At 42.4% G+C, this 27,582-nt stretch overlaps 1 protein-coding gene across 1 annotated transcript; it reads right to left on the bottom strand.

The window, feature by feature from the left end:
- Window positions 1-6,527: 6,527 nt before the first annotated feature.
- Window positions 6,528-26,946, bottom strand: LOC112217910 (homeobox protein Meis2). Its single transcript, XM_024378519.2, has 13 exons — window positions 26,431-26,946; window positions 25,847-26,076; window positions 25,318-25,459; window positions 24,913-24,963; window positions 23,854-23,904; window positions 23,491-23,637; window positions 20,747-20,861; window positions 15,310-15,449; window positions 11,404-11,480; window positions 9,556-9,614; window positions 9,137-9,226; window positions 8,865-8,965; window positions 6,528-7,685 (listed from the first exon to the last, which is right to left on the bottom strand). Exons 1-12 carry the CDS (start codon window positions 26,446-26,448, stop codon window positions 8,907-8,909), a joined length of 1,179 nt encoding a protein of 392 aa, XP_024234287.1. The 5' UTR covers window positions 26,449-26,946; the 3' UTR covers window positions 6,528-7,685; window positions 8,865-8,906.
- Between the last annotated feature and the right edge of the window lie 636 nt (window positions 26,947-27,582).

Genomic DNA, 27,582 nt, shown 5'->3' with positions numbered 1-27,582 from the left:
TGCCAACAGTAAAGCATCCTGAGACCATTCATGTGTGGGGTTGCTTCTTGGCCAAGGGAATGGGCTCACTCACAATTTTGCCTAAGAGCACAGCCATGAATAAAGAATGGTAGCAACACATCCTCCGAGAGCAACTTCTCCCAACCATCCAGGAACAGTTTGGTGATGGACAATGCCTTTTCCAGCATGATGGAGCACCTTGCCATAAGGCAAAAGTGATAACTAAGTGGCTCGGGGAACAAAACATCGATATTTTGGGTCCATGGCAAGGAAACTCCCCAGACCTTAATCCCATTGAGAACTTGTGGTCAATCCTCAAGAGGCAGATGGACAAACTCCAAGAATTGATTATGCAAGAATGGGCTCCCATCAGTCAGGATGTGGCCCAGAAGTTAATCGACAGCATGCCAGGGTGGATTGCAAAGGTCTTGAAAAATAAGGGTCAACATGGCAAATATTGACTCTTTGCATCAACTTCATGTAATTGTCAATAAAAGCCTTTGACACTTATGAAATGCTTGTAATTATACTTCAGTATTCCATAGTAACATCTGACAAAAATATCCAAAGACACTGAAGCAGCAAACTTTGTGAGAATTAATATTTGTGTCTTTCTTAAAACTTTTGGCCACGGCTGTAGAGATGAAACAGACCCACTCACCAGCATGAACTTGAGGCAAAATGGAAGAATCTGCTGTATAATTCCCTATACATAAACACATGTTCATCGTGTCAATATCACCTCAGAGTGAAATGGTGGTGGCGATGAACTACTCTGTGGATTAAGAGGGATAAGTTCCTGTTTATAAATACACTCTGGCCCAGTCCCCCTCTGGGGCCTTGTCCTCTGTCTCAACCCAGACTGTTCCCCCGTAGAGGCCCCACTTTACCTCTGTCTGCCCAGGCCACCCGTCAGGCCCGACCCAGACTTTATCGTTGTAATGGAGAACCAGATGAGCTCAGCGAGGTCACCTGGTGCTCACACTCACTCCTGTTTTGGGGGTTGTCCTGCAGGAAGGGGGTCCTGGCTCAGTTCAAGAGTGTGCGTTTGTGTTTTTGTGGGAGTGTTAAGTCTTTGCTTCTAATGCATGTTGGGAACATATGGACGTTTAATTAATTATGGGTTTAATTAATAGTCAAATATTGTGTAACACTTGATCTGCAAGGACCTGAAAGCTAGGACATATAGGTATGAAATCGTGTTCACCAGGTCAATAAAACCTTATAGTGACCTAATGTCTGAATATCTAAATGTGCTTTTTAAAACAACAGTCCTTTCCTGTAGTATTAATTTGTCTTTTCGTCATGGTGCCTTAGACAATATGCCTAAACAAATCTCACTTCTGTAGCTCTCAGCCTCTCAGTGGTTGCCCAATGACTTGACTGCTTGTGACAGTTGTAGCCAAACAGAGGGGCCGGCTAATCAAAATCATGTGTGCGTTGTGAGGTCCCATTGTGACCTCTGACCTTTAATTTCTCATTAATTTGTGCTGACATACAATATCTCATTTGTCAATGCTTTCCCCTATTCAGACTGTTCCGCATGTGCGATTAATTACGTTACACGTTGGTTGCTCATATAAACCTATGTTCAACCTTTTTGAGACTCAGTTATTAGGCTACCGATGTATTTTATTTTCTGTTACATTAACATCAGCATTATATACTATCCAGTGGAGGCTGCTGAGGGGAGGACGGCTCATAATAATGGCTGGAATGGAGTAAATGGAATGGCATCAAACACATGGTTGTCATGTTTTTGATACCCTTCCATTCACTCCATTCCAGACATTATTATGAGCCTTCCTCCCCTCAGCAGCCTCCACTGATACTATCACAAGTGTTACTACTGAAGGTAAACATTACCCCAGAAAGGGCAGACTATGGGTTTACTTTTATTATCAACAGAGACGTAAAACATTTAAAAGCTTATAATTGAATTACATACATTGACCTGATAGTACCTGAAGTTAATTCGAAATGAAAACGATAGTAAAGATTTAGGGCTAGATATTGTAGTTTTATAGGCTAATCATGAGCTGCTGAGGACAATTACATAGGTGGTAAATGTGTCTGAATGAAGTAGGGTTCCGATGTGCCGGCTACAGTGTGAGAGCCTGTCACATAGACTGGACACCAGTGGAAACTAAGTTGTCAGGTGAATAACCTGGGACGATATCTGTCACTTTGATTGTCAAAGCAGCGTCCAGTGTTGCTAGATCACTGTCCAACGTACCTGTGTGACTTCTCTCTCTCACCCTAATGTAAGTGAAGACTCTCATGTCTAAAGATCCTAGACGCAGAACGACAGGGCTTGAGGGAGAGGCTGGACAGGATGAAAGGAATTCTAGAATATCATCTTAAAATGGAAAGGATTCTGATGTCAACAGACATATACTCTAAATGCAATATAAACATAAACACTTATGACATCAGAGGCACTACACTGTTGTTAGGTAGCAAATCAATGTGTTCTCATCAGAAAATGTGACATTAATAAAATCCCAAAATTATGCTCATGTTCATGATGACCGTCTCAAGCTAATATTTTTTTTATGTTCAGAGCTTTCTCTGTGCACTACTGTACCAGTTCTGCCCCACATTTTGATGTAATTAAGACATTTAATTACTTTCTAGGGAGTTTTTCCTAGCCACCGTGCTTCTACACCTGCATTGCTTGCTGTTTGGGGTTTTAGGCTGGGTTTCTGTACAGCACTTTGAGATATCAGCTGATGTACGAAGGGCTATATAAATACATTTGATTTGATTTGATTTGATGCACTCCTGTCCTTTTTCCCAATCCAGTGGAAAACTTAACAGCATCTACTGAATAGCGAAATTAACAGGACATTCAAGTAACCATGGTGATCACTATTCAGTCCCTGTAGTACCATTCTCTCAAATCAAATGGCTGTTGAGAGATTACAGTAGTGTTACAAGCTGTCTTTCCTCTGAAGGGAAAGTGTTTCATTGGAGATGTGAGGTCACCATTCACTACAGAATGATATAATAGTATCTCCCTGCTTCGTGCCATGACACATCAAGGTCGATACCAGAGAGAATGTTTAGAAGAGATGACACATCAATCATCCCCATTCACCATCCTATAAAAATCCAAGCCAAACTGTCTTATTTCTGTATTGCTGGCCCCTCTCTCAACTTTGACCCCTGACCTCTGGCATGCATTGCTATAAAACAGATGAGAGTCCTCCTGCTGCCCCACCTGATTTTCCTTATCCCAAATATCCCAAATTTAAACCCCAATCGTTTCCAGACAGGGAATTGAACCGGGGGATGAACATCTAACCATGTTGCAGGGAGTCTCAAAGAAAACCTTCAGAGATTCCGAGAGAGGAGATATACACATATGAGATTGTGTTTGACAAGGCTGATTCAGGGGTCTGTAGCTATTACTCGGGTTGCCTTAACTGGGATCAGCAGGTCGGTGAAATGATCCAGGGGGTGCAGAGTAATTATATGCATCTAACAAAAGGGGGTTTACTACTGGTGTTAGCCAAGTATGATTAGTGGGTGAATGTTGTCATTACTGCTCAAATCAATACATCAATCAATAAACCATTAATAAATACGGCCATCTATTGAAATATCCTGACATAAAAATGTGGCCTATTTTTAGGATATTTTAGGTGGATGACAGTGTCTCCAACTTAGAAGAAAAAAACTGAACCATCATCTTTTTTTTGGTCACAAACCTGTTTTTTTCATAACCCTTAACCCTGAGCACTGTTTTCTATAGCTTACATGTCACAGCAGTAAACTTGTTGACCCCCTGTGGATAATACCACATTTCCTGTCAGAGGCTAGATTCTCACAGCATCTTCCAGGCTGTAGGACTACCGGTACAGGGCCAGAGCCTGGAGACATCCCCAGCCTGTTCTGGGTGATGTCAGTCTGTATCTGGGACATGTATGCCTGGCCTGCTGCCTTGACAGGATGAAGACATGACTGAACAGATGAGTTGGGCGAGTAGGCTATGATTTTGTGAAGTAAAACCACCAGCATCACTCTCCAACCATCCCTCCATTCATTGATTGAGGAGAGAGAGAGGGGGGGAGGTGCGCTTGTGTGTGTGTTGGGCAAAAAGGGTAATAGAGGGAGCAAGATCCTCAGATTAGAAATGACATTTGTTGATTTGGAATAAAAAACATTTCGAGCCATTTCAGAGGGCACAGTCGCTGTAGCCATAAGAGCATGGCTGTAGCGTGCAGAACATGTTGAACAGAGCGTTCACCTACTGTTCACTGTTCAATGTTGGAGAAAACACAGTGAACAGAGAAACATGGTGTTCTTTTTCTGAGTGACTTTTTTTACAGATTTTACCATGCATCTATCGTCTCGTTAATCTTTGTCAATGTATCTATATGGTATAAATTAACTGGACATCTGGCCTATTATAATTCATTCATTATTGACTTATTTCGGTTGTAGAGGCGCAGGTACTTTCCATTTCGCGGAACAGAAGAGTTGGCAGTATTCCATGCGCCAGAGAATGGATGTGTTCTGAAATTAAGAGTTTTCTCCCACGTGATGCTGCTTTCTGCGGGAGGAATGACCCATATTTCATGTGGATAGGCGCTTGTTTCCGGCACCCTTCAAAACGCATTTATCTACATCTGGGAAGGCTGCATGCGTTTTAGTATGCTCTTTGTTTTTATGTACAGTACATATGGAAAATGCATGGGGTATCTAGACCTATGCAGAGGATGTATCACAATGGGTTTAGCTTGTATGCCGACTGTAAATTTATATTTCTCAATTTTTCTGTTGTGGTTTTGAACTCATGATCATCTCAATTATTTAAAAAATGTCTTGGAATATTCAACCGTCCAAACTTTTTGTTGTTGGAGAAGCAGGTTTGGTTTATAAGAATTTAAATAACAGGACTATAAAGAAGCCAATGGTTGAACTTGTTTTATTTTTATAATTTAATTAGGCCTATATCAAGTTCATTTACAGCTGTAAAATTACGAATTAAATAGCCTAACAAACAAATACATTTCCTTATCATGTGATTAAACCACTAGCCTAAGGCCATTGGTCTGAAATGGTTGTCATTTTTATACGTCCATTTAATTGACATATCCATTTAAATCAATAAACGTTATCCATAATGTTTGACTTTCAAGCTGCTCTTTTGACTATCAGATTTGAAATTTGACAGAAAAGTATTGCCATCAACTGATCAATGATGGTGCGACGCACGATTTTCGACGCAAGTTTAATGACACCAAAATCATTTCGAGAAAACAAGTTCCCTGGGTTTTCTTTTTAGCTATACCGTTGCAAAACGAAAATACTACTATTTGTATATATTTCGCATGCAGTTATCAGAGCTAGAATATTGAAATGAATTTGATTTTACAACACAAAAAGCTCTTAAATGCAATCCTACATTTAATCTCAGAAAACCAATGGTATCTTCGATTAGTTATCTAAAATATTCACTGATGTGGAGGAATTTCTATTCGGTGAGAGATACAAATATAGGCTAAATCTAAAAATAGCAACCGTTTCAAAAGGCATGATTATTACATATTATGCATATAATAAGATAAATATATATTTTTAAAACTATTGAAATAATTAGATGCCGATCAAATAACACAGTAACAATAATAAGAATAAGAAGTTAAAGATAAAATATGAAACATATATATGAATAAAAATGAATAGGCCTAACTTGTATGCCTAACTCATAATAGCACATTAACCATTTGCCCATGAGCCGCTGCTCTCTTGCTTATGTAATTCTCCTCAACAATACACCAGCACACAAGATCCGCACACTGGCTGACATTGATAAATGATCCAAGCAGCCCACAGCATTTTTTCTCAGTCCACCTCACACCCTGCAATACAGACAGCAAACTAGTCAAACGAATATATCCTTCAAAAATACAGCAATATCAACGAGTCTCATAATAAATCCATATACGAACGAATGTTTCTCAATCCACGTTTTGTTTTAGGCTACAAGACCCAGCTTCAAATTATTTTTTTCCTTTTTGCCGGAGGAGTGACATCATACCAATTTATTTGAGAATATATGAAATTCTCGTTGCTTCCACGGTTATTTTTGTGGCATATGCCCATTGTTCTTGGCTTTGGGATTCACAGTAGCCTATCTCAGTATGTTTCGAAGCCCGGTAGGTCATCCATCATTCCTGCCAGCCTCAATCAATAAGAAATGGTCGTCTTATATCGTTCTATATCGACCAAACTGTAACGTGACCTCGTGTGTGAATACGAATTGTTGTTTGTTAATACGAAAAAATATATATTTACAGAGACATGCAATATTTAATAAATGTCACGAAGTAGCTAATATGCAAATGTCGCCCAAACAGCAAACCAAAAAAATGCATTTATTTCAAATATTATCCAACTGAATTAGGTCACAGTATCATATTATAGTATTAACTCAAGCTCTAACTTTTCTTTCTCTCCTCAAAAGGTTTTTTCTTTCACAGGAGAAATGGAATATGTGCTGAAAAAAGACTCTGAGGTCAAGTTTTAAAATTGCTTTTTATTTTGGTCTTTAGTGCAGAAACCCTTTCCTTCTTCCTGTGTGCTATAAAACTATTGTAACATGATCTAAATGGAAGTCGGTCCAAGATCCACCAGTATGACGTCAATCCATCAGCTCTTTAGTCTGAATTCAGGACAACACAGAACAATCCAAATCAAAACAGAATAATAACAAATATATGAAATGCATTCAGTGCATGGGTAATAAAAGCAACTGGGCCTCATTCAGAATACACATAAAAAGAGGGCTTGTTTTTTTGTTGGGAGGTGGATGGGGCTGCCCGTCTGCAGTTTCTGAGACAAGCTCCAGGCTGCAGACTGAGGCAATCTCTCTCATTCTCTCTTTCTCTCTGTTCCGCAGCACACAGGATTAGTGATAAACTCTCACTCCATAAACTAATGATCACAAAGCGCAAACATGGATAAAACAGTCAAATGAAAAAGCACAAGTCTATACACCACAACAGTTATTAAAACTCTTCATAATCTTTTTAGATATTCCACAGTGGTTGTTTTCAAATGGTGTGTTCATAAGATGAAGTGTGTGTATTTGTTTGAGTGTGTGTGTGTGTGTGTGTGTGTGTGTGTGTGTGTGTGTGTGTGTGTGTGTGTGTGTGTGTGTGTGTGTGTGTGTGTGTGTGTGTGTGTGTGTGTGTGTGTGTGTGTGTGTGTGTGTGAGAGAGAGAGAGGGAATGTGTGTTAGTGTGTGTGTGTGCCGGCTGTGTCAATATATCTCGGGCAAAGGCTAAAAAGTTCTTGTCCCTATGGTCCACCATTGTAGAAAAATAAATAAATAATTTAAAAAAGAAAACAAAAAAATGTGTCAAAATGTTGTTGAGGTCATTTTAGCTTCCGTTGTTCATACAGAAGTCTTTTTTTGTTTTGGAAGATTGTTGTCTGCAAATGTTGTTGTTGTTTTTGTTGTTGTTTATTAGTAGATCCTCGTCTTCCTCCAGGCGTGGGGTTATTAAAGGTGAATGTGGGCGGCGTTTGTGCAGATGTGGGTGTGGTCCTCTATGCTCCAGTGGGGAGGTGAGGTGGGCGTGGTCAGATGACAGGTACAGGTGTGACTGGGGTGGAGTCACGCGCTCATTGGAACCAAGCGGCAGGATTTTCCCTGAGCAAACCATGGAGGCCTGTAACACGAAGAAGGAGCCTGGGTCAGTCTCTTATACAAACATACCCTAACACACTGCAAATACAGAACCAAAATCTTTTGAGGTAAAGACAATGCTACACATGACTGAGTCAGACATAGGTCTTACAGCTTATACATGCATTTGGACATTGCTGGTGCAGTGGTGTAATTCTCAAGGGATCTTTTAATAGACAAATGTTATGGCTCTGACTCCAATATGCATGGAATAAGTGAATTTTACTGCAAAACAAGCCCACATGGAACCATGGGTAAATTTACAGCTGTCACAATCAGCATATGGTCTTGCCACAGATTAAATTAAGGGAGGAGAACAGCCTCCTGTATTACGCCATTACAGTAACCGGTCAATGATTATTCAATGAGAAATGATTGGTTGAAATATTCTCAAAATGATATTATTATTCAGCTTGAGTGAATAACATATCTTTATGTGGACTGTATTCTAAATGTTGGCTCTGCACCCTCACTGCTATCACCCTCGTGCTCTTTGGACTTGATTAGCAAAATCAGTGAAATGTCGGAAAGGGAAAAGGGGCTGTGTTGGCGGAACTGGCATCCGGGGAAGATTGAGGCGAACGCGGGGCTCTCTATTTACATATAAAGAGCTCAATTAATCAAGGTAAGTGTCATTATAGCGTGGCTCATTGAGCAGTGGAGTGTGGGTGTTAAATAAAATCTGGTGAGCTCCAGTGCCTCCGGCAGGCAATACGTCTTGATTTGTGAACTGTCAGCAGGGCCCAGAGAGCTGATAGGGCTGGAGGGGGACCGAGGGAGTCCAGAACCCCACATTCTTAATCAGATTGAGCCCTGGAGAAGGAGAGGAGGATGGAAAGGAAAGAAAAATGGATAAAAAGGAATGGAGAGGGATAGAGGAACAATGGAGGAGGGGGTGAGAAGGGGGCAGATGAGGGAGAGAGGGTGAGCAATGTATAGAGAGGGAGAGAGAGAGAGAGAGAGAGTGAGAGTGAGAGAGAGAGAGAGAGAGAGAGAGAGAGAGAGAGAGAGAGAGAGAGAGAGAGAGAGAGAGAGTGAGAGAGAGAGAGAGAGAGAGAGAGAGAGAGAGAGAGAGAGAGAGATGGAACAGAATAGAGGAACAATGGAGGGGGGCTTGTGGGTGAAAAATGTAACAGGGGAGTGAGAATGAGGCTGTGCTTACTTCTCCATCTTCTTCTTCAGGCTTGCCTCGGTTGGACAGGGTTTACATGTAGTGCCACTGACCATCCATCCCCATATTCATTCCCATTCCACCCATTGGTCCTGCAGAATGAGTGACAGAGAGGGGAACTAATTACATGGTGCAATCACAGGTTCATATGACAATATACAATAATAACCCATGAATAGACAAACAGAACAGAAACAGATTTTAGGCTACATTAGTAGAAAGGGACAGATAACAGGGTGAGAATAAAGGTTTGCTTATTTTACCGCCAGGCCGAATCCCCAGGTGTTGCTGTCCGTCGAGGACAAAGCCTCCCATTGGTTGCCCGTCAGGGCTGTATGCCGTCCCCTGGCCCACTGTGGATATAACATTAACAAGACATGGGTCAGTATACTGTATACTACTAGATTATAATTATATTTCTATTGGTCCGTATAGAGATATAATACTAGATTGTAATTCTATTTCTACGGGTCAGTATAGTACTAGATTACAATAATATTTCTATTGGTCAGTATGTGTCGAAGCCAAAAGACAGAAGAGATAAAGCATAAGAATAAAAGTGGCGTTCAAAACATCCTCATCTACATGACAAAATCATACAGTAATAGTACAATTAAAAACATGACTGAGAAAAAAAGCCATTGTATGTTTTTAATTTGAACCAATTGAAATGGTGGTTTACCTGATCTGTTAGACTGGTCAATCATAGGCTGTACTATTCTCCTCCTGGCGTTGATGAACCTGGAGAGGAAGAGAGAAGCGGGAGAGAATTCAAACCAACATGGAATACACAGTACATGAAGCTTCTCCTTGGCTTTAGATCTTCTTTGCATTCATCTTCCTGGTCTGCTTAAAGGCCAATTCCACCCCAAAAACGATCCATTTGTCTTTGTTTCATTAGTCCCATCTGTCCATCATATGATGCATCATATGGGAAAGATTTCTGTATTTTGAAAGTTAAATATCTTGAAAACTTCATTGTTGACACACAAAACATGTTGGGACTATTTCAATAATGGAGTAATGAAACAAATACAAATGTACCGTTTTTGGGTGGAGTTCTTTAAGATAATCATACACAATCAAAACATTCAGCAATCAAACAGTATATGACAATTTCCTGCGCCAGTTTTACTAGTATTCCAATGTCTCATGTCTTCAGGGATTAGGTTTATAATCGGTCTTATTCTTATTGACATGATCTGGGGTATTAAGAGACAGCCACATAGCTTACCAAATGTATTGATTTGGGTTTATCCCCTTCAGCCTCAGGCTGTAATAAGACTAAACGTTTGGCCAACTTCGGTCAGAGACGTACCACTGTATCCAACAGGACCCAACAGGAACCAGCAGGAACCAGCAGGACCGGACAAATAGGTAAGGAAAGCATTCGCCTGCTTTGATAAGTGTATTGAATTAGATCCATGAATAAAACTAATAGAATTCTTAACTCCTCGGGATTGGAGGAGCACGTCTATGTAATTAAGTGTGTTGAGAACCCAATATGGATTCTGGGATGGGGGAGGATTAATCGCGAGAAGCCAAAGTCAAATCCTTTATTCCAAACCTGACTCTGTGTAAACTCAAAGTCAAATCCTTTATTCCAAACCTGACTCTGTGTAAACTCAAAGTCAAATCCTTTATTCCAAACCTGACTCTGTGTAAACTCAAAGTAAAGTGATACCTTTTAGATAACACACCAGAAGTTCAATCTCGAAACCAAATCCCAACCCCCCTGGATCTGTACCTCTTTCTTCTGTGACCATTGCATTGGACCCCGCCCCCCTTCCCAAAATTGGATAAGCCATCTACAAAGGGGCCAGGTTGCCGGGCCTTAAATATGCTTTAATCCATCATGTCATACATGTAAAATGAGGCTGAGGGATTGTAAGGGGACGAGAGGGGGGTTACATCTCCCTGTTAATGTTTCCCAGACAGTGAAGATAGATTGAGTATGTTTAACACTTCCATTTTAGTTCCCTTTCCAAAGAGCTGAACATAGAATGTGCACCCTTCGTCAAAAACATGGCTGTAGCATAGATTTAGATAGAAGCCTATGAGCCAGTCCTGGGAGGAGGTACGAAGGAAAGAAGGAAAGGAATCAAGGAGAGAATGAAGCACAAGGGTTAGGTTTAGGGTTAGCGTTAGGATTAGGGTTAGCGTTAGGGTTAGCGTTAGCTTTAGGGTTAGCATTAGGGTTAGGGTTAGTGTTAGCTTTAGGGTTAGCATTAGGGTTAGGGTTAGTGTTAGCTTTAGGGTTAGCGTTAGGGTTAGTGTTAGCTTTAGGGTTAGCGTTAGTGTTAGCTTTAGGGTTAGCGTTAGGGTTAGGGTTAGTGTTAGCTTTAGGGTTAGCGTTAGGGTTAGTGTTAGCTTTAGGGTTAGCGTTAGTGTTAGCTTTAGGGTTAGCGTTAGGGTTAGGGTTAGGGTTAGTGTTAGCTTTAGGGTTAGCGTTAGGGTTAGTGTTAGCTTTAGGGTTAGCTTTAGGGTTAGCGTTAGGGTTAGGGTAGGGCCTTGGGAGTTAGCTACTCACCAGTTGTTCACTTGCAGGATGGTGAGGCCTGTGTCCTGTGCTAGCTGCTTCTTCTGTTCCTCTGAAGGGTAGGGGTGCTGTGGTACACAGAGGACAGAAAAAATCTTCAGTAAAAAATATAAAAAAACACCCAGCTTGCATTAATTTACAAACGATCAAATGATCATGTCTAGACAGAAACACACGTCACATACGACCAGGGGTTAGGGTTAGGGTTAGACAGAAACACACCTCGCATACGACCAGGGGCTTTCCATTCACAACCTAAGGTAAACTCAGGAAATGTAATCAAATGTAATGTAGACTCGCATCTGACCCTTGGCTAATATACACACAAGTCAATCTCCCTAGTTAGCATAAGCACAAGTGAACAACCAAGACTGACCACTGATTGGCCCATGAACACTTTGGGCTCAAAGCGTGTGGCATTGTTTGACATTATTTGACATGATTTGACAAATGATCAAATGCGATACAAAGGAACACAATGGAGACCTTTGTTAGGGCCTGAATAGGGCCTGGCCCCTGTCCCCCTGTCTCCCTGTCCCCTGCCTCTCTGCTGGCGGTGTGACAGTGGGAGGAGGGCGGCAGATTGCAGACAGGGTACAGGGTGGTGGGCGCTGTCAGGGCTGCAGCCACCTCCTGTGGTCGCCGGGTGAGGAATGAGCTCGAAACAACTTCATTTTTAAACAGGTCTTTCAGTCACACACACACAGTCACACACACACAGTCACACACACACACACACACACACACACACACACACACACACACACACACACACACACACACACACACACACACACACACACACACACACACACACACACACACACACACAAACACAAACACAGGAGCACACACAGTCACAGTGACACACAAACAGAAACACTGTCACACACACACACACACACACACAGACACACATAAACCGCAATGGTGGTGACAAAAGCCATTGTTGCCACAAGAGATCGTCATGGTGACCTCCCAGCTTGGTGTCTGACAGTCTAGTGACGGATGGCTCAGTGCTCCTCCCTCAACCCAGCAGAACGTCTCTATCTTCCTAAATAAAACCCTCTGCTAATGTTTCCAGTCCAATCCACAGTGTTGTCACATTGGGGCCTCTCTACAATGCCTAACCCTTATCAGCTATGTTACTTTACTCAGGTCACCTGTCATTGAGCTGTGGTTAAACAAGACTTATTCCTCTGAGCTCCAACAGGGCCTCATGGTGGAACAAGACTTATTCCTCAGAGCTCCAATTGGGCCTCAATGTTGAACAAGATGTATTCCTCAGAGCTCCAATAAGGTCTCAAGGTGGAACAATATGTATTCCTCTGAGGTCCAATAAGGTCTCAAGGTGGAACAATATGTATTCCTCTGAGGTCCAATAGGGCCTCATGGTGGAACAAGACTTATTCCTCTGAGCTCCAACAGGGCCTCATGGTTGAACAAGACGTATTCCTCTGAGCTCCAACAGGGCCTCATGGTGGAACAAGACTTATTCCTCTGAGCTCCAACAGGGCCTCATGGTGGAACAAAACTTATTCCTCTGAGCTCCAACAGGGCATCACGGTGGAACAAGACTTATTCCTCTGAGCTCCAATAGGGCCTCATGGTTGAACAAGACATATTCCTCTGAGCTCCAACAGGGCATCACGGTGGAACAAGACTTATTCCTCTGAGCTCCAACAGGGCCTCATGGTTGAACAAGACTTATTCCTCTGAGCTCCAACAGGGCCTCATGGTTGAACAAGAAATTCCTTTGAGCTCCAACAGGGCCTCATGGTTGAACAAGACTTATTCCTTTGAGTTCCAACAGGGCCTCATGGTTGAACAAGAAATTACTTTGAGCTCCAACAGGGCCTCATGGTTGAACAAGACTTATTCCTCTGAGTTCCAACAGTGCCTCATGGTTGAACAAGACATATTCCTCTGAGCTCCAACAGGGCATCACGGTGGAACAAGACTTATTCCTCTGAGCTCCAACAGGGCCTCATGGTTGAACAAGACATATTCCTCTGAGCTCCAACAGGGCCTCATGGTTAAACAAGACTTATTCCTCTGAGCTCCAACAGGGCCTCATGGTTGAACAAGACATATTCCTCTGAGCTCCAACAGGGCCTCATGGTTAAACAAGACTTATTCCTCTGAGCTCCAACAGGGCCTCATGGTTGAACAAGAAATTACTTTGAGCTCCAACAGGGCCTCATGGTTAAACAAGACATATTCCTCTGAGCTCCAACAGGGCCTCATGGTTAAACAAGACTTATTCCTCTGAGCTCCAACAGGGCCTCATGGTTGAACAAGACTTATTCCTCTGAGCTCCAACAGGGCCTCATGGTTGAACAAGACTTATTCCTCTGAGCTCCAACAGGGCCTCATGGTTAAACAAGACTTATTCCTCTGAGCTCCAACAGGGCCTCATGGTTGAACAAGACTTATTCCTCTGAGCTCCAACAGGGCCTCATGGTTGAACAAGACTTATTCCTCTGAGCTCCAACAGGGCCTCATGGTTGAACAAGACTTATTCCTCTGAGCTCCAACAGGGCCTCATGGTTGAACAAGAGCACCCTTTTATAGCTGTGTTTTTGCGAAATGCATGTTTGTAGAAACTAATTCAATACTGTAGCATTAAAAAGAGCTTCACAAAGATCTGTCTAAGTCAGCATGTAGGTGGAGGTCTAAAACCAACAGTTACTGTATGACCATGCTAACAGGCCAATAATGAATCCTAGAATGAATCTAAATCTTCCATTGCTGCTTTCTCTGTACCGTTGTAGAGGAGGATCTTTAGAGTTCCTCCTCAGAACAGGAGCACAACAGCTGAAGGCTAAGTATCTAGAGAAAGACCCTCTCTCCCCTTCTCAGACCCCAGCCTCAACGGTAAAGTCGGGACAAAACATAATCCGTCTCCTTCACCCTCTGTGGCCCGCTGAATGGCTGATCGCCTGGGTGTTGCAATGGGACCATTCAGAGGACATCGACGGGCCAAAGTCCCCCTTACACCGTGTTTACGAGCCACATCCTTCCATGACAAACACTTGTGCCTAACCAGTGAGGCTGAAAAGAGACAGGGAACAGAGAGGGGATGATTCAATTAGCCTTCCTTTCCTTCTTCTTTGTTATCTGTCCAATCTAAAGGTTCTTCCTTCCTGTACAGGAGATGTGTGACAGATTTTCACCCAGAAAACAAATAAGGAGCTTTGAAAACATCTACGAGTGGAGAGGAGAAAAGTAGAAAACCAGAGGAGAAGGAGGAGGAGTCAGAGACTGCAGCCCTGTCTATTGGGTCTGGAGATAAAAGGTGAAACTCTCCTCATGGGGGATTGGTTGGAAGTCGTTGGAATGTCAGATAGTCCTTCTGAGCCTGAACAGAGGAGTTGCATTCTGGTAAAGTAGTCTATTCTGTTTTTGTAAAACGAAGTTCAGACGCTCAGTATAGTGGCATTATTCCTAAGTGTTGTATAATGGAGATACTGCAGTTAGACAACATACACTACTGGTCTTTTATACAGCCCACTGTTCCCTTGAGCCACAATGACTGTTTTTTTACAAATAAAAACATCACAGGGAAAATCATTTGGAGAAGCACTACAATGTCACAGACCAATGCCCCTGTGTTGTGACATGACTGAGTGTTGGATGCAGTAACTTGTATTACTATTACCCCCAGGAGTACTTGGCCTACCCACATGGGGAACGTGGGAAGATTCAGAAGATGTCTACAAAACATGGGCCTCATGGTTAAATGCATGATAGCCATGACCAGTTGCACAAGAGGGTGTACTTTGGGCAGAGCAAGACGTGTTTGGGGTAACAGTAAGCAAAAAAGGTTGAGAAGCATCCCAGTAGTGGAGTCTGGTTAGGGCTGGAGCTAGGGCCAGGTCGGGCCTGCTGTCTTACCGTGAGGTGCTGGAAGAGCCACGCTCGCATTATATTGGTGGCCACTTTGGGGAAGATACCTCTCTTCTTCTGTCTCTTCTTGTCCAGGTCATCCTCGTCTCCTGTACCCGGCGACGCCAGACTGTTGTCGAGGCCATCTCCTAAAACAAGAGAAAAAGTAGCCACAAGGGATATGTTAGGAGATGTCTTTAACTTAGACACATCACCTCCATTCGCCAGAAACACACACTGAAAGGGTAGCAGAGGTCTAGGGCAACAGCATAGCAACAGAAGATTCCACATCTTCCACATTTGCACAACCTCATCCACATTCTGCAACAGTTTTGGATAATGTAGAGGGGCATATACTGTAGTGACAGAGCTCAATAAGGCAGCATTTTTATTTAGCCACTGGGGAGCCAGGCCCAGTCAATCAGAATACATTTTTTCCTCACAAAAGGGCTTTATTGCAGACAGAAATACTCCTCAGTTTCATCAGCTGTTCTGGTGGCTGATCTCAGACAAGAGAGGAAGCCGGATGTGGAGGTCCTGGGCTGGCGTGGTTACACATGGTCTGCGGTTGTGAGGCCAGTTGGACGTACTGACAAATTCTCTAAAACGATGTTGGAGGCGGCTTATGGTAAAAAAACATTCAATTCTCTGGTAACAGCTCTGGTGGACATTCCAGTAGTCAGCATGCCAATTGCACGCTCCCTCAAAACTTGAGACATATGTGACATTGTGTTGTGTGACAAAACTGCATATTTTAGAGTGGACTTTTATTGTCTGCAGCACAAGGTGCACCAGTGTAATGATCATGCTGTTTAATCAGCGTCTTGATATGCCACACCTGTCAGGTGGATGGATTCTGTTGGCAAAGGAGAAATGCTCACTAAGATGGATGTAAACAAATTTATGCACAAAATATGTGAAAAATACAATTATTGTGTATATGGAAATTTTCTGGGATCTTTTATTTCAGATCATGAAACATGGGACTAACACTTTAAATATTGTGTTTATATTTTTGCCCAGTATAGATATTCCACAATTTGATAAAGACAAATGGTTTAGTTGTAAAAAAAAAAAAGAGGTAAAAATGTCACAATAACAAAAATAACAATTGTGACATCATAGTTAAGTATGACATCACAAAACATAACAAACCCCCTCACCTGTGAAGTTGAAAGCAGGGCGCTCCTTTTGTCTATGTGTGCTAAGGATGTTTGGGTGGATGGAGGGGGTGTTATGGGGCTGGGGGGGGTTGCGGTCATTCCCCCTCAAGCCCCCAAGTGTTCAGTGACCTACCCTACCCCAACCCCTTCCACCTTCACACCCCCTCCAGTCTGTCTGTGTTGGATTGTCTGACTCACACTGCGACGCGCGCACACACGCACGCACACACACACACACGCATGCACGCACGCATGCATGCACGCACACCCACACACACACACACACACACACACACACACACATAGCTATACAATACACACACACAGCCACACAACACACACACACACAGCCACACAACACACACACACAGCCACACAACACACACAGCCTCTCTCTCTCCTACTGGCATTATTGTTTCAATGAGAACCTTCTCATGGATCAAGGCTCGAATGCTCCCTTTTAAACTGAGATTTCCGCGGCTTCCGCCCCTGCCCTCGCTCCACATTGCTCTCCAACACAGAACCTTCTGTGCACTCTCTCTCCCTCCCTCTCTTTCTCTCTCTCTCTCTGTCTCTTTCCTTCTCTCTCTCCGCCATTAATTGTGCATCAGCCGAGATGATTTTCTTTTAACAGTGGTGGTTATTTTTCTTGCCCTCGGGGCAGAGATGCCTTGAAAGCCTGCCTGCAGGGGATGTGAATAATGCATCTGAGAGACTCCTCCCCGGAGGCGGGACTGGAACCCTACTTTTCATAAGATTTGCCCTGGCATGTCTTTTTGTTTTTGGGGATACATCAATCAAAGGGGCTCCTATATATGCACCCATAATCATGCATAAATATTTCAGCTAATGAATATTGACATTAAAAAGGATGACTTGGACTGAGTGGGGTTGGAGGGGAGTGGTGTGTTGGGTTGGGGATGGGGGCAGGGGCGTTGGTGTTCTGATGGATGGTGTAGTCCAAGTCAAGGACAGGGCAGGTTGTTTGACCACTGTCTCCTTTGCTTATGTGATGCTTTACTTTGTGTGTCCACTATTCCTTATCCTCTCTGTTCATAGATGTTATAACAAGCTGTTATAACAGGTTTCTTTTCTAAGCTTTTGGTCTTATGACTGACAAAAATGAGGAGGTTTGTTGTGGGAAGAGAGGTCTTGGAGGATGGTGCTGAAGACATCTGTCGTTTCAGAGAGGACAGTTAATATCCTTTCTCACAGGCTAGGAGAGACATTTTGTTCAGAAATAATCAATAAAAAAACGATACCTATCAATGACTAAACATTTGGGCTGGTGCGGGTGATCAAAATGACAAAAATCCATGTTGGTCATTTTAAATTAGTTATGTATCTCTTTCTGTACCAAATAACTGAAAACAATGGAAGAGAGAATGAGGGAAAGAATGAAAAATAGGAAGTCACCAGCACGGCCTAATTATATCTAAGGAGCGTCAACCCCTCCTGGCCCCCCTCCTCCTCTCCCCCCAGCCCTCTCTTTTTTCCTGCTCCAGAGAGGGAAGGCCGCAGGGCAGATCCTCCACTACGCTAATCGCTTCTGACTGTTCCCTGGCAACTCAGCCAATCTAAGCAGTGTGACAGTGCACTACTCTCAATATCGTACCCGTGGAACGTTCCTCCCGTGGCCTAGCCCCTCGCCTGCCTGCCTACACCGCTCCCTCCCTGCTTGCCTGCCCGGCTCCCTTCCTCCCTCCCCCCCTGCGTGCCTGCCCCAGTGTCTGCACTCATGACCGGGGGAGCAAGGACTGCTGCCGTGGGGAAGGCTGGAGTACTGCCTCGGGCGCTTTAGGGAAAACAGCACCCTAAGATATGAAGATGAGAGGCATCCTTGGCTGGCTTCCAACCCCCAACACCCTACTCAAAACCCCTCTCTCTCCCTCTCTCTTCCTCTCTCGGTCTCTCCTTCTCTCTCTCTCTATCTTCCTCTCTGTCTCTCCCTCTCTCTCTCCCTCTCTCTTCCTCTCTGTCTCTCCTCTCTCTCCCTTTCTCTTCCTCTCTCTCATCAACAACTTCAGCGACCAGTGCTCCTATGGTTAGGTATAAACTGGGACAACTAGATGAGGCAAGAGAATCCACATGATGACATGGCCATATCAGACAAAGTGCAGGGTTGGCTATTAGCTAACAGAACTGATTGCTGTATTCCGGCCTGCATCAGTGATGGGAACCCAATGCAGCTTGCCTAATGAGCTCACCTGGACCTGATCCATCACCAATGACACTTCTCAGCCCCTCCTGTTATTACCCATGATGCACACTGCTAAATGGGAGATGTTGTCTGGAAGCTTTCCAAGACACTGGGAATCCTATACTGATGTTAATGAATAGATCTAGAATCGTTCCTCCCAGAGGCCTTTATCCTATTGATTTGGAGTGTAAGGGCTGGATTAAGATGAACACTTCTAGTTCTTGTGCCTCTCTCCCTTGTTATTTGTGAGAGCATCTTGTCACAGATTATATGGGGACATTAGCCTGGAGTGTCATTGGTATGTCACCACCAGCAGTTCTGGATTCCATTTTCGGTGGTATCCGGAGGAGACAAAAAGATGCACTGACTTCATCCTGTTTCTTCCCGCTCTGCATTCCCCTCTTTGTAAATGCTAGTGTACAGCGGCTTCACAGCAGCTAGTTCCCCTTGGCTTCCTTTCCTTTTTTTATGATGGATATTCCAAGCCCCACCCCCAAAAAACATTCCTAGGATAGCTCATCCCTTTTATAACTGTCCCTGTGCCCTATCTATCTGAGAGTCACTCCGGGGGAGCTGGAATCAAAGACATTCCCCTCTGCATATCACACACCTTACAAGAAAACAACCAAAGACTACATAAGCCAATGGGGTGGCGGTTAGCTACATGGCTAACATAGCCACTAAGCCATAACCTGTGGTTGATACTAACCATACTAACCACAATTCTCCCCCATTAGATAAGACTGTAGGTTAACCCTTTTAAGGCTTTTATCATTGGCCCACACAACCATTGGCTCCCTCATAGTAGGTACTTTGAAGAGCATCAGTAATCTCCTAGCCAGGCCTGCACTACTGACACAAAGGCCCCGCTTTGGCCCCCAGGTCCCTTCCGATGTTAAAAGTGTTTGCTTTCCTCATCCCCTTTAATGAGTAAAGGGATGGAAACAAGGGATGAAAACAAGGGATGAAAATAATGGATGAAAATAAGGTATGATAACAAGGGATGAAAACTAGGGATGAAAACATATCAGTCCCCAGGAGGACTACGAGGAGCAGCAGGTGGGCAGGGAAGCATCAGATCCTGCTACCAGAGGACTGGGACTCCCCCTTGTTCCTCCATACATAAAGTGGCTCTGTCCTTCCCAGCTCCACGGCAGGGGTTATTGTACTTCCCCAGCCTCTATGCCTTCTCTACCCAGGTCAAAAGGGCAGGGAGACGTGGACTTTGGATGTCCCCTCGCTTTTGTTTAAAAAAAATAAACAACTCCAGAGGAACCAAGGAAAAAGCCATTCACACCATCCTCTTCCCCTCTCTTTGCTGACAATACAATTCACATAGTCAGTTTTACTGTGTTAGGGCATACAATGACATTAAACATGACATGGATACTAGGCTAAGTGAAATTCGTTGAACATGTTTTTCAGATAGTTAGGATAACTGAAGAAACTGTGGTAAAATCAGAATGAGGAATAAACTTAATCTTTGTTTCTGACTGTCCTTTCATCCTCTGAATTGCTCTTGTCTTGCAAAACATCCTGCCATTGTTTAGCTCGATGCCCTGCTATTGATGCCTGATGGGCAGAGGGTGGTAAGTTGCTTTAAAGTCTATTCTATTTTTACTGTGGCCATAGGAGAGAAAAACAAAAACAAGTCATAAAACCCTTATAGCCTCCAATGAGCTCATCACAGGCCAAATGAACAGCCGGCACACGGACAGAAAGCCAAGTAGGCTATTATACAGCAATACTGGACACGGTCATGCAAAACCAGTAATTGGCAATAATTACCCTCATCATATCAGATTCAACTTTTGAACTTTATCACCTGACCTGGATAAGTGATAAAACTACAAAGTCACCATCAAAACCCAACAAACTAGCTGCTGATTCAACAACAACCTCTTATCTCAACATTATCTGAATGATAAGGATGGAGAAACAATAACTGCTTATCATTATGATCTGCTTATCATTCATCTAAAGCCCACAAGTAGAGAAAAGACCACTGCCTTTGTATGAGGTCAGCACTGAGGTTAACCTTTGATATGATATTGAGTCTAAAGAGAAGCTGCGGTTCTCTTACCGAGTTCGCTGCTGTTGTCCCCACTCTGGGAGATGTGGCCCCCGCTGGAGGGCCCCGGGGTGCCCACGGAGGGTGTGGAGTGGGCTTCATCCAGGTCTCTCCAGGACGCTGGGTTCTGGGGTCCACAGAGAGGGTCATCAACATATCCCCCGTCCCGACCACACAACAGCAGAGGAGGGAGAGAAAAAGAGAGGGAGAGAGAGAGAGAGAGAGAGAGAGAGAGAGAGAGAGAAAGAAAGAAAGAAAGAAAGAAAGAAAGAAAAAGAAAGAAAGAAAGAAAGAAAGAAAGAAAGAAAGAAAGAAAGAAAGAAAGAAAGAAAGAAAGAAAGAAAGAAAGAAAGAAAGAAAGAAAGAAAGAAAGAGAGAAAGAAATCACATTAGAGAACAGTGGATACAGTATGCCATAACTGAAAGTCAATGTAACTCCCTAACACACACACAAGCATACACACTCAAACACACACAAACCCAGCCAATTTACCACAGCGCACAATATGACCATGTCGACAATAAGAAAATAGAATATGTCCAAAAAAAATCCATAATCCAATAATCCAACAATCTAAATTACCATTTTCCCTGAGACTGAGACGGTGGCAAAATCAAATCAAATCAAAATAAAACGTTAAAGCTGATATTCAGCTACTCTAGCTAATACTGTAGAGCCAAAGCAATCAGCACCGGAGCTCCTGCAACACTTCTTTCTTTCCTCTATCCTCCGGTGTCTTGACTGATTCTGAAGCCCAGTGGTCTCTCCGAACACCTATTTATTGGGCCATATATGCACAGGGACCAGGGTACTTAGACAGTCTAAAGTTGAGGGACAAACAGCAGAGCAACCTCTTCAGCCTCTTGGCGTCAGCTGTTCGCCGGATGGTGCTCAGATGAAGAGCTCAGCCAACGACAAGAATAATCACAGCAACAATGGCAGCGCAGTGTGAATGAGGCCTCTCGACGAGCTCGACGAGCAGACCCCTTTTCCATCCCAACACACAGTAATTAGAAAGCTGTTTGTGTGGCGTCCCCATTCAAAATGCCATGTGTTTCCACGTTTATCAAGCTAATGAAGGGGGTTCTTTACTCACTCACACCCCAGCTGTTAAGATTACATTAATTACAGATACAGTGCTGTCTATCCTTCTTTAAAATGTATCTTCCAAACTGAGATCCATAAAGGCAGAGAAGTTAAGATAATACAAATAGATAATAAATTATGACATCATAACTGATTCCAACTGATCTTCAATCACACATTTTTCAAGCCAGTCATCTCGTAACTCAGATGAGTCTTCTTACTCTGCAAGTTTGTGATATCAACACGAATATTGAGCTGTTCTCTCTTAGATATAGGCTGGGTTGTGGACTCCCTCAGACATTTCCAAAAAAGAGGCAGAGTTGGTGTGTTACAAAGAGAACCAACATACTGTAGTACTCTCCCTCATTGTGAGGTTTAGCTGCCTTCCCTGTAGAAATAGAACTGGTAGAGTGAACAGAATTCTAAACTCCTGAAGATTTGTCATGAACTTCTCACACGTAAACTAAATCAAATCAAATCACATTTTATTTGATCACATACAAGCGTTTAGCAGATGTTATTGCAGGCGTAGCGAAATGCTTGTGTTTCTAGCTCCAACAGTGCAGTAATATCTAACAAGTAATGTCGAACAATTTCACAACAATACACACAATACACACAAATCTAAGTAAAGGAATGGAATTAAAAATATATTTACACTACCGGTCAAAAGTTTTCAAACACCTACTCATTCAAGGGTTTTCTACATTGTAGAATAATAGTGAAGACATCAAAACTATGACATAACACATATGGAATCATGTAGTAACCAAAAAAGTGTTAAATAAAGCTACGAATATTTTATATTTGAGATTCTTCAAATAAACCTACTTAGTATACAGGACAGCAATCTAATACGAGGAAAATCCCCAACACAAAGTTCATGCCATTGCTCCAGTACCGGAGGGTTATTAAGGAACCAGGATATCAGAATCGACATGTGGGAGGAGAAAGAGCCTGTGTAGGGGCACACCTATAGGCCCATGGATTGACAAAGACCCTCCTCTTTACCGACAATAGTAATCCAATTGGTTTAGCATTCAAGTGTAAAATCAAACACTAGTCCCCAACAGGACACATCCAGCTGTACTCTTCATCATGCAGACTAAATAATCATCACCACCATCATCAAAATCGTCATCCTCATCATCATCACCATCTTCATCATCATCCTCATCACCACCATCCTCATCATCATCATCATCACCACCACCACCACCATCATCATCACCATCATCATCTTCCTCATCATCACCATCATCATCAACCTATAAAATAGATGATTTGTACAATAGAGCTGAAAAAGGGGAACAATTCCTTCTCTCATTCCTCCTCTTTTTAAGAAGACATGAGAGCTCTACGAAACTTCCCTCAGTACACATCACCCTTAGCACTCTTTTTTTGCAGACATGTAGGTGCATTGAATTACTTTTTTTGTTGATAGGTTATTAATACAATAATTGTTTAATAGTAACCAGTAAATTCAATGTTAGACCGTTTATTTTAAAAATGGTCGATTAAATTTGTTATATACTAAACTGACTCACAATTATGCTAAATTGCCCATGATCTTGAAATGATAGTTTTGTACATCCTAAACAACATGCTATTAGCAGCACCCCTTGCAAGAATTAGCACCAGTATGTCATTTCGAAGCCTAGACACTCACGTGATCTGCTAGATTTGTGGAAGATCCCGTCAGGTCATCTAAGTCAGATTTGCAGCCATCTCGATCGTCTATGACCAAGTCGATGGGCATTTTGCCTTTCAAACAACTGATGTACCGATGGCAGAAGTTGTCGCAGAGCTCATGCACCTATTCAATGAAAATGAGTGTTAGCAGCACCCTTACAAGATCTCGGTGCCACATCCATGCGTAGGACTATGTGTGTTAGAGAAAAATATTACACTTGAAGAAGTTAAAGCTATGCTGTTATGAGTGATTGTATAAAGTTCATACAAAACAAATAGAACAACAAAAAAGCAAAGAGTAAAAGCATTAAATATAGTTTTACAATAAAACATCATTTACCTTCTCTAATTCTAAAAGATGAAATCGCAATACTTGAATAGCTTGGATCATCTGGAAAAAAAGAACATCAAATTTAGAATTTAGTCATGCTGACATGTTTGCCTCAAATGACACCATACATTAATGAATAGTAACTAGGCCTATGTAATAACACCATACATTAATGAATAGTAAATGGCCTATGTAATAACACCATACATTAATGAATAGTAACTAGGCCTATGTAATAACACCATACATTAATGAATAGTAAATGGCCTATGTAATAACACCATACATGAATGAATAGTAACTAGGCCTATGTAATGACACCATACATTAATGAATAGTAACTAGGCCTATGTAATAACACCATAAATGAATGAATAGTAAATAGGCCTATGTAATAACACCATACATTAATGAATAGTAACTAGGCCTATGTAATAACACCATACATTAATGAATAGTAACTAGGCCTATGTAATAACACCATAAATGAATGAATAGTAACTAGGCCTATGTAATAACACCATACATTAATGAATAGTAACTAGGCCTATGTAATAACACCATACATTAATGAATAGTAACTAGGCCTATGTAATAACACCATAAATTAATGAATAGTAACTAGGCCTATGTAATAACACCATAAATGAATGAATAGTAACTAGGCCTATGTAATAACACCATACATTAATGAACAGTAACTAGGCCAATGTATTAACACCATAAATGAATGAATGCACACTGTAGGCCTATACAGTAAAGTAGCCATATGTTACATGACTTAAAACAATGTATTTTCTTAATCAAATAGATGCTTTAGCAGAGCAATGGTTCCTAGACAGTCCCTGGTTTTGGGATGCCCAAGGCAAGGACCTCCGTGGCTACCCGCTGCAGAGGAGCAAAATAGGCCTTTGACCACGACTCGTCTGCATTTCCTGTTGCTCCTTCAATGGAACGTTCTGAATTTTCGTGTTGTATTTAAACAAAGTGAAACAAGACAATATGACACGATTTATCCAGCTGCGCAATTGATGCGTAAAAAGTGGACATGCAAGTTAACTGGCTTACCAAATTGTCCACCTCTTGATTCGATGAAAATAACGGTTTTTCTGCCCGTATCTACAGAGAAAGCATCATATTAGTCTATTGTCTGCATACCGCAATCAATCAGATAGTCCATCAATCTATCAATCAAACAGGCAAGCAATCAAACAATCCATCCATCTGTCCATCAATTATCAAACATAAAAAAAGGAAAACGTTATTAACGTTTAAAAGCACAGATAATGTCTAAAGCAGGCTATACAACCCCCTATTCCCATCGTTATCTATAGTTTAGCTCATAAAAAAAGGAAAATGTTATTAACGTTTAAAAGCACAGATAATGTCTAAAGCAGGCCATACAACCCCCTATTCCCATCGTTATCTATAGTTTAGCTCATAAAAAAAGGTCTTATCATAAACCACAAGTACCTGTTTTGCAAAGACAGCGATGTCTTCGTTGAAGGAGTCTGAGGAGCAGACATCGCCACCCGCTACTCCAGGTTCCCTGGGCGTGCAGGTCGCCAACTCACACTTCTCAAACACCAAGGCGAGCAGAGGGAACAACGGGTGACTGCAACATGATGCAGACAAAACATCAACGTCAATTAGACCAGGAACGTGAAATACACGTTTTGTTCACGTGGACTGTATTGTATTTAAGGTTTCATAATCCGTGTCTTGTATTTGTTTTTAGCATAGCTGACACATGTGAAGTGTCTCCACTCAGGATAAGGGCCACAATCTTCAGATGCGTGCATACCCGTAAAACACATTATTTGCAAAATGTGGCATTGACATAAATTCGATTTATGCACGTAGCCTATGTCAAGTTAGGATTTGGTTCTAATTTCTCTAAATATCGATAAATACCCCATTCACTTCTAAATGTTATGAGTATAGGTCTAACAAGAATAAGAAAACCTAGCAGACACTAATGTGGAATATTTCTGATGCGCACCCATAGATTTGATCTTTGTCTCTTTTTAATGCGTCGTTCACCACGCTGCCCATGCTGGGCATGATGTTGTGGGGTGCGTGGGATCCATAGTGCTGGGTTGGATGTGCAGTCGGACCATGGTTCAAGTGGTGGACTTGCGGAAGCGGCCGGGGAGCATGCGGGTCTCCATACATGGACGCCGGGAGTCCAACTCCGTCCATCCCAACACCATAGTGGGACAGCTCATCGTACTGGATGGAGAAAGACAGACTTACATGTGAGAAACTCGTGGACTGTCAGTTGGTATGCTTCTATCACGGACGTATCGTAGGCTACAGACATCCCCCAAACACAAGCCTTTACTCATGAGAATGACAGTGAACATTAATGTAATCCAATTTCCCATGGATGGAGAACAGAACAACCAGTCTAATGCAGGCTGCAGACTGCTGAGAAAAGCTCAACTTGTAGGCTACTTGTATGTGGAGCGTTGAGATGTTCTCAGCCTGTCCAGATTACTTATGGGTAAATTAGGTTCGATCAACATGAGGCAGAAGTTTAAAGTCAACTAAGAAATGATACATTGCAACTGCACTAAGGCCTACCCTTTGCGCCATCGACATGCGCCTGTCTTGGAGATAAAAAGACACAGGGAATGTGTCAGTCCGCAGAGAAGGTGGTGTATCAAGTTGATGCCTTTACATCCAGTTGAGAATTGTAATCCGCAGTGGCAATAAAGAAGAAACCCACAGCAAGGTGAAGATGTGTATTTTTCAACAAGAAAAAAAATATTGCAATAGCCTAAATGGAAAAATCACCATAACGGGTAAGACCAAGTAGAACCTTCGGTTCATAAAAGTTTTTTTAAGCGCATCAACAACTCGCATGTATCGGTCCTGCTGTCAATCACTGAGACCGGTTGTTAAGGTAGTCTAAATACGGTGTACAGAGATTATTAGTTCCAGAAGGCAATTTATTCCTCCAACGCACAGCTTTTGAATTAAATCTAATAAGAAAGACTATATCGATGCGTCGGACCTCGTGACCATTTCCTCCGGTCCTGAAACGTGAGGGTGTCAGCGAATGTTAGCAGGTTGGCTGTGAGCGCGCTTATAGAATAGACTGGCTCCACTGATCAGCGGGAGAAGGTGATGACGGAACCCGGAAAGAGGGAGGGTGCAACCAGTCCCATACGGTTAAATAAAGGGGGATTGGAGCAATGCCTGTGACACGCCAGCGAATGTTGTTTACATTGGATAAGGCAGAGGGTGACGCAAAAATAACAGTCACCAAGAAAGGCATTTGGTAGATGGCAATTCAACACTTTAACTATTCCCCTTGAACGTTACCGTCAAGAAAACTGCATGTATTTGTTTTTAAATGCCCTAACTTGCCCAACTGTCTGATGCTTTTAACGCAAGGTGCCTGGCGCAAGAGCGTTGAGATGGGACAAGTGCAGTCTTGAGAAGAGATGAGAATGATAGCCCTAAGGGTTTGGAGTATGGTAAAAATGACAATTATTTTCCCCTTTCTGTGGTAATGATCTAGGTAAAATCATAGGCGTACATCATGCATAACATAGGCTATAGATAGGCACAAAACAGGAGTTGAATTTCTGCGCGAATAGCCCTCACTAAGCAGCCTTGACATTGGTCACTCAGTCATATTTTTAATATGGCAAACATTTTGCCTATATTTAAAATATTTTGGGCACATAGTTTGGTCTATATGACAGATCGGGGTGCCTTGAAGTAGGC

Source organism: Oncorhynchus tshawytscha, linkage group LG18, assembly GCF_018296145.1.
Source record: "Oncorhynchus tshawytscha isolate Ot180627B linkage group LG18, Otsh_v2.0, whole genome shotgun sequence".
In the NCBI taxonomy this organism is placed as follows: Eukaryota; Metazoa; Chordata; class Actinopteri; order Salmoniformes; family Salmonidae; genus Oncorhynchus; species Oncorhynchus tshawytscha.
The sequence above is the reverse complement of the archived record's forward strand: the minus strand, read 5'-3'. Positions and strand labels throughout refer to the sequence as shown.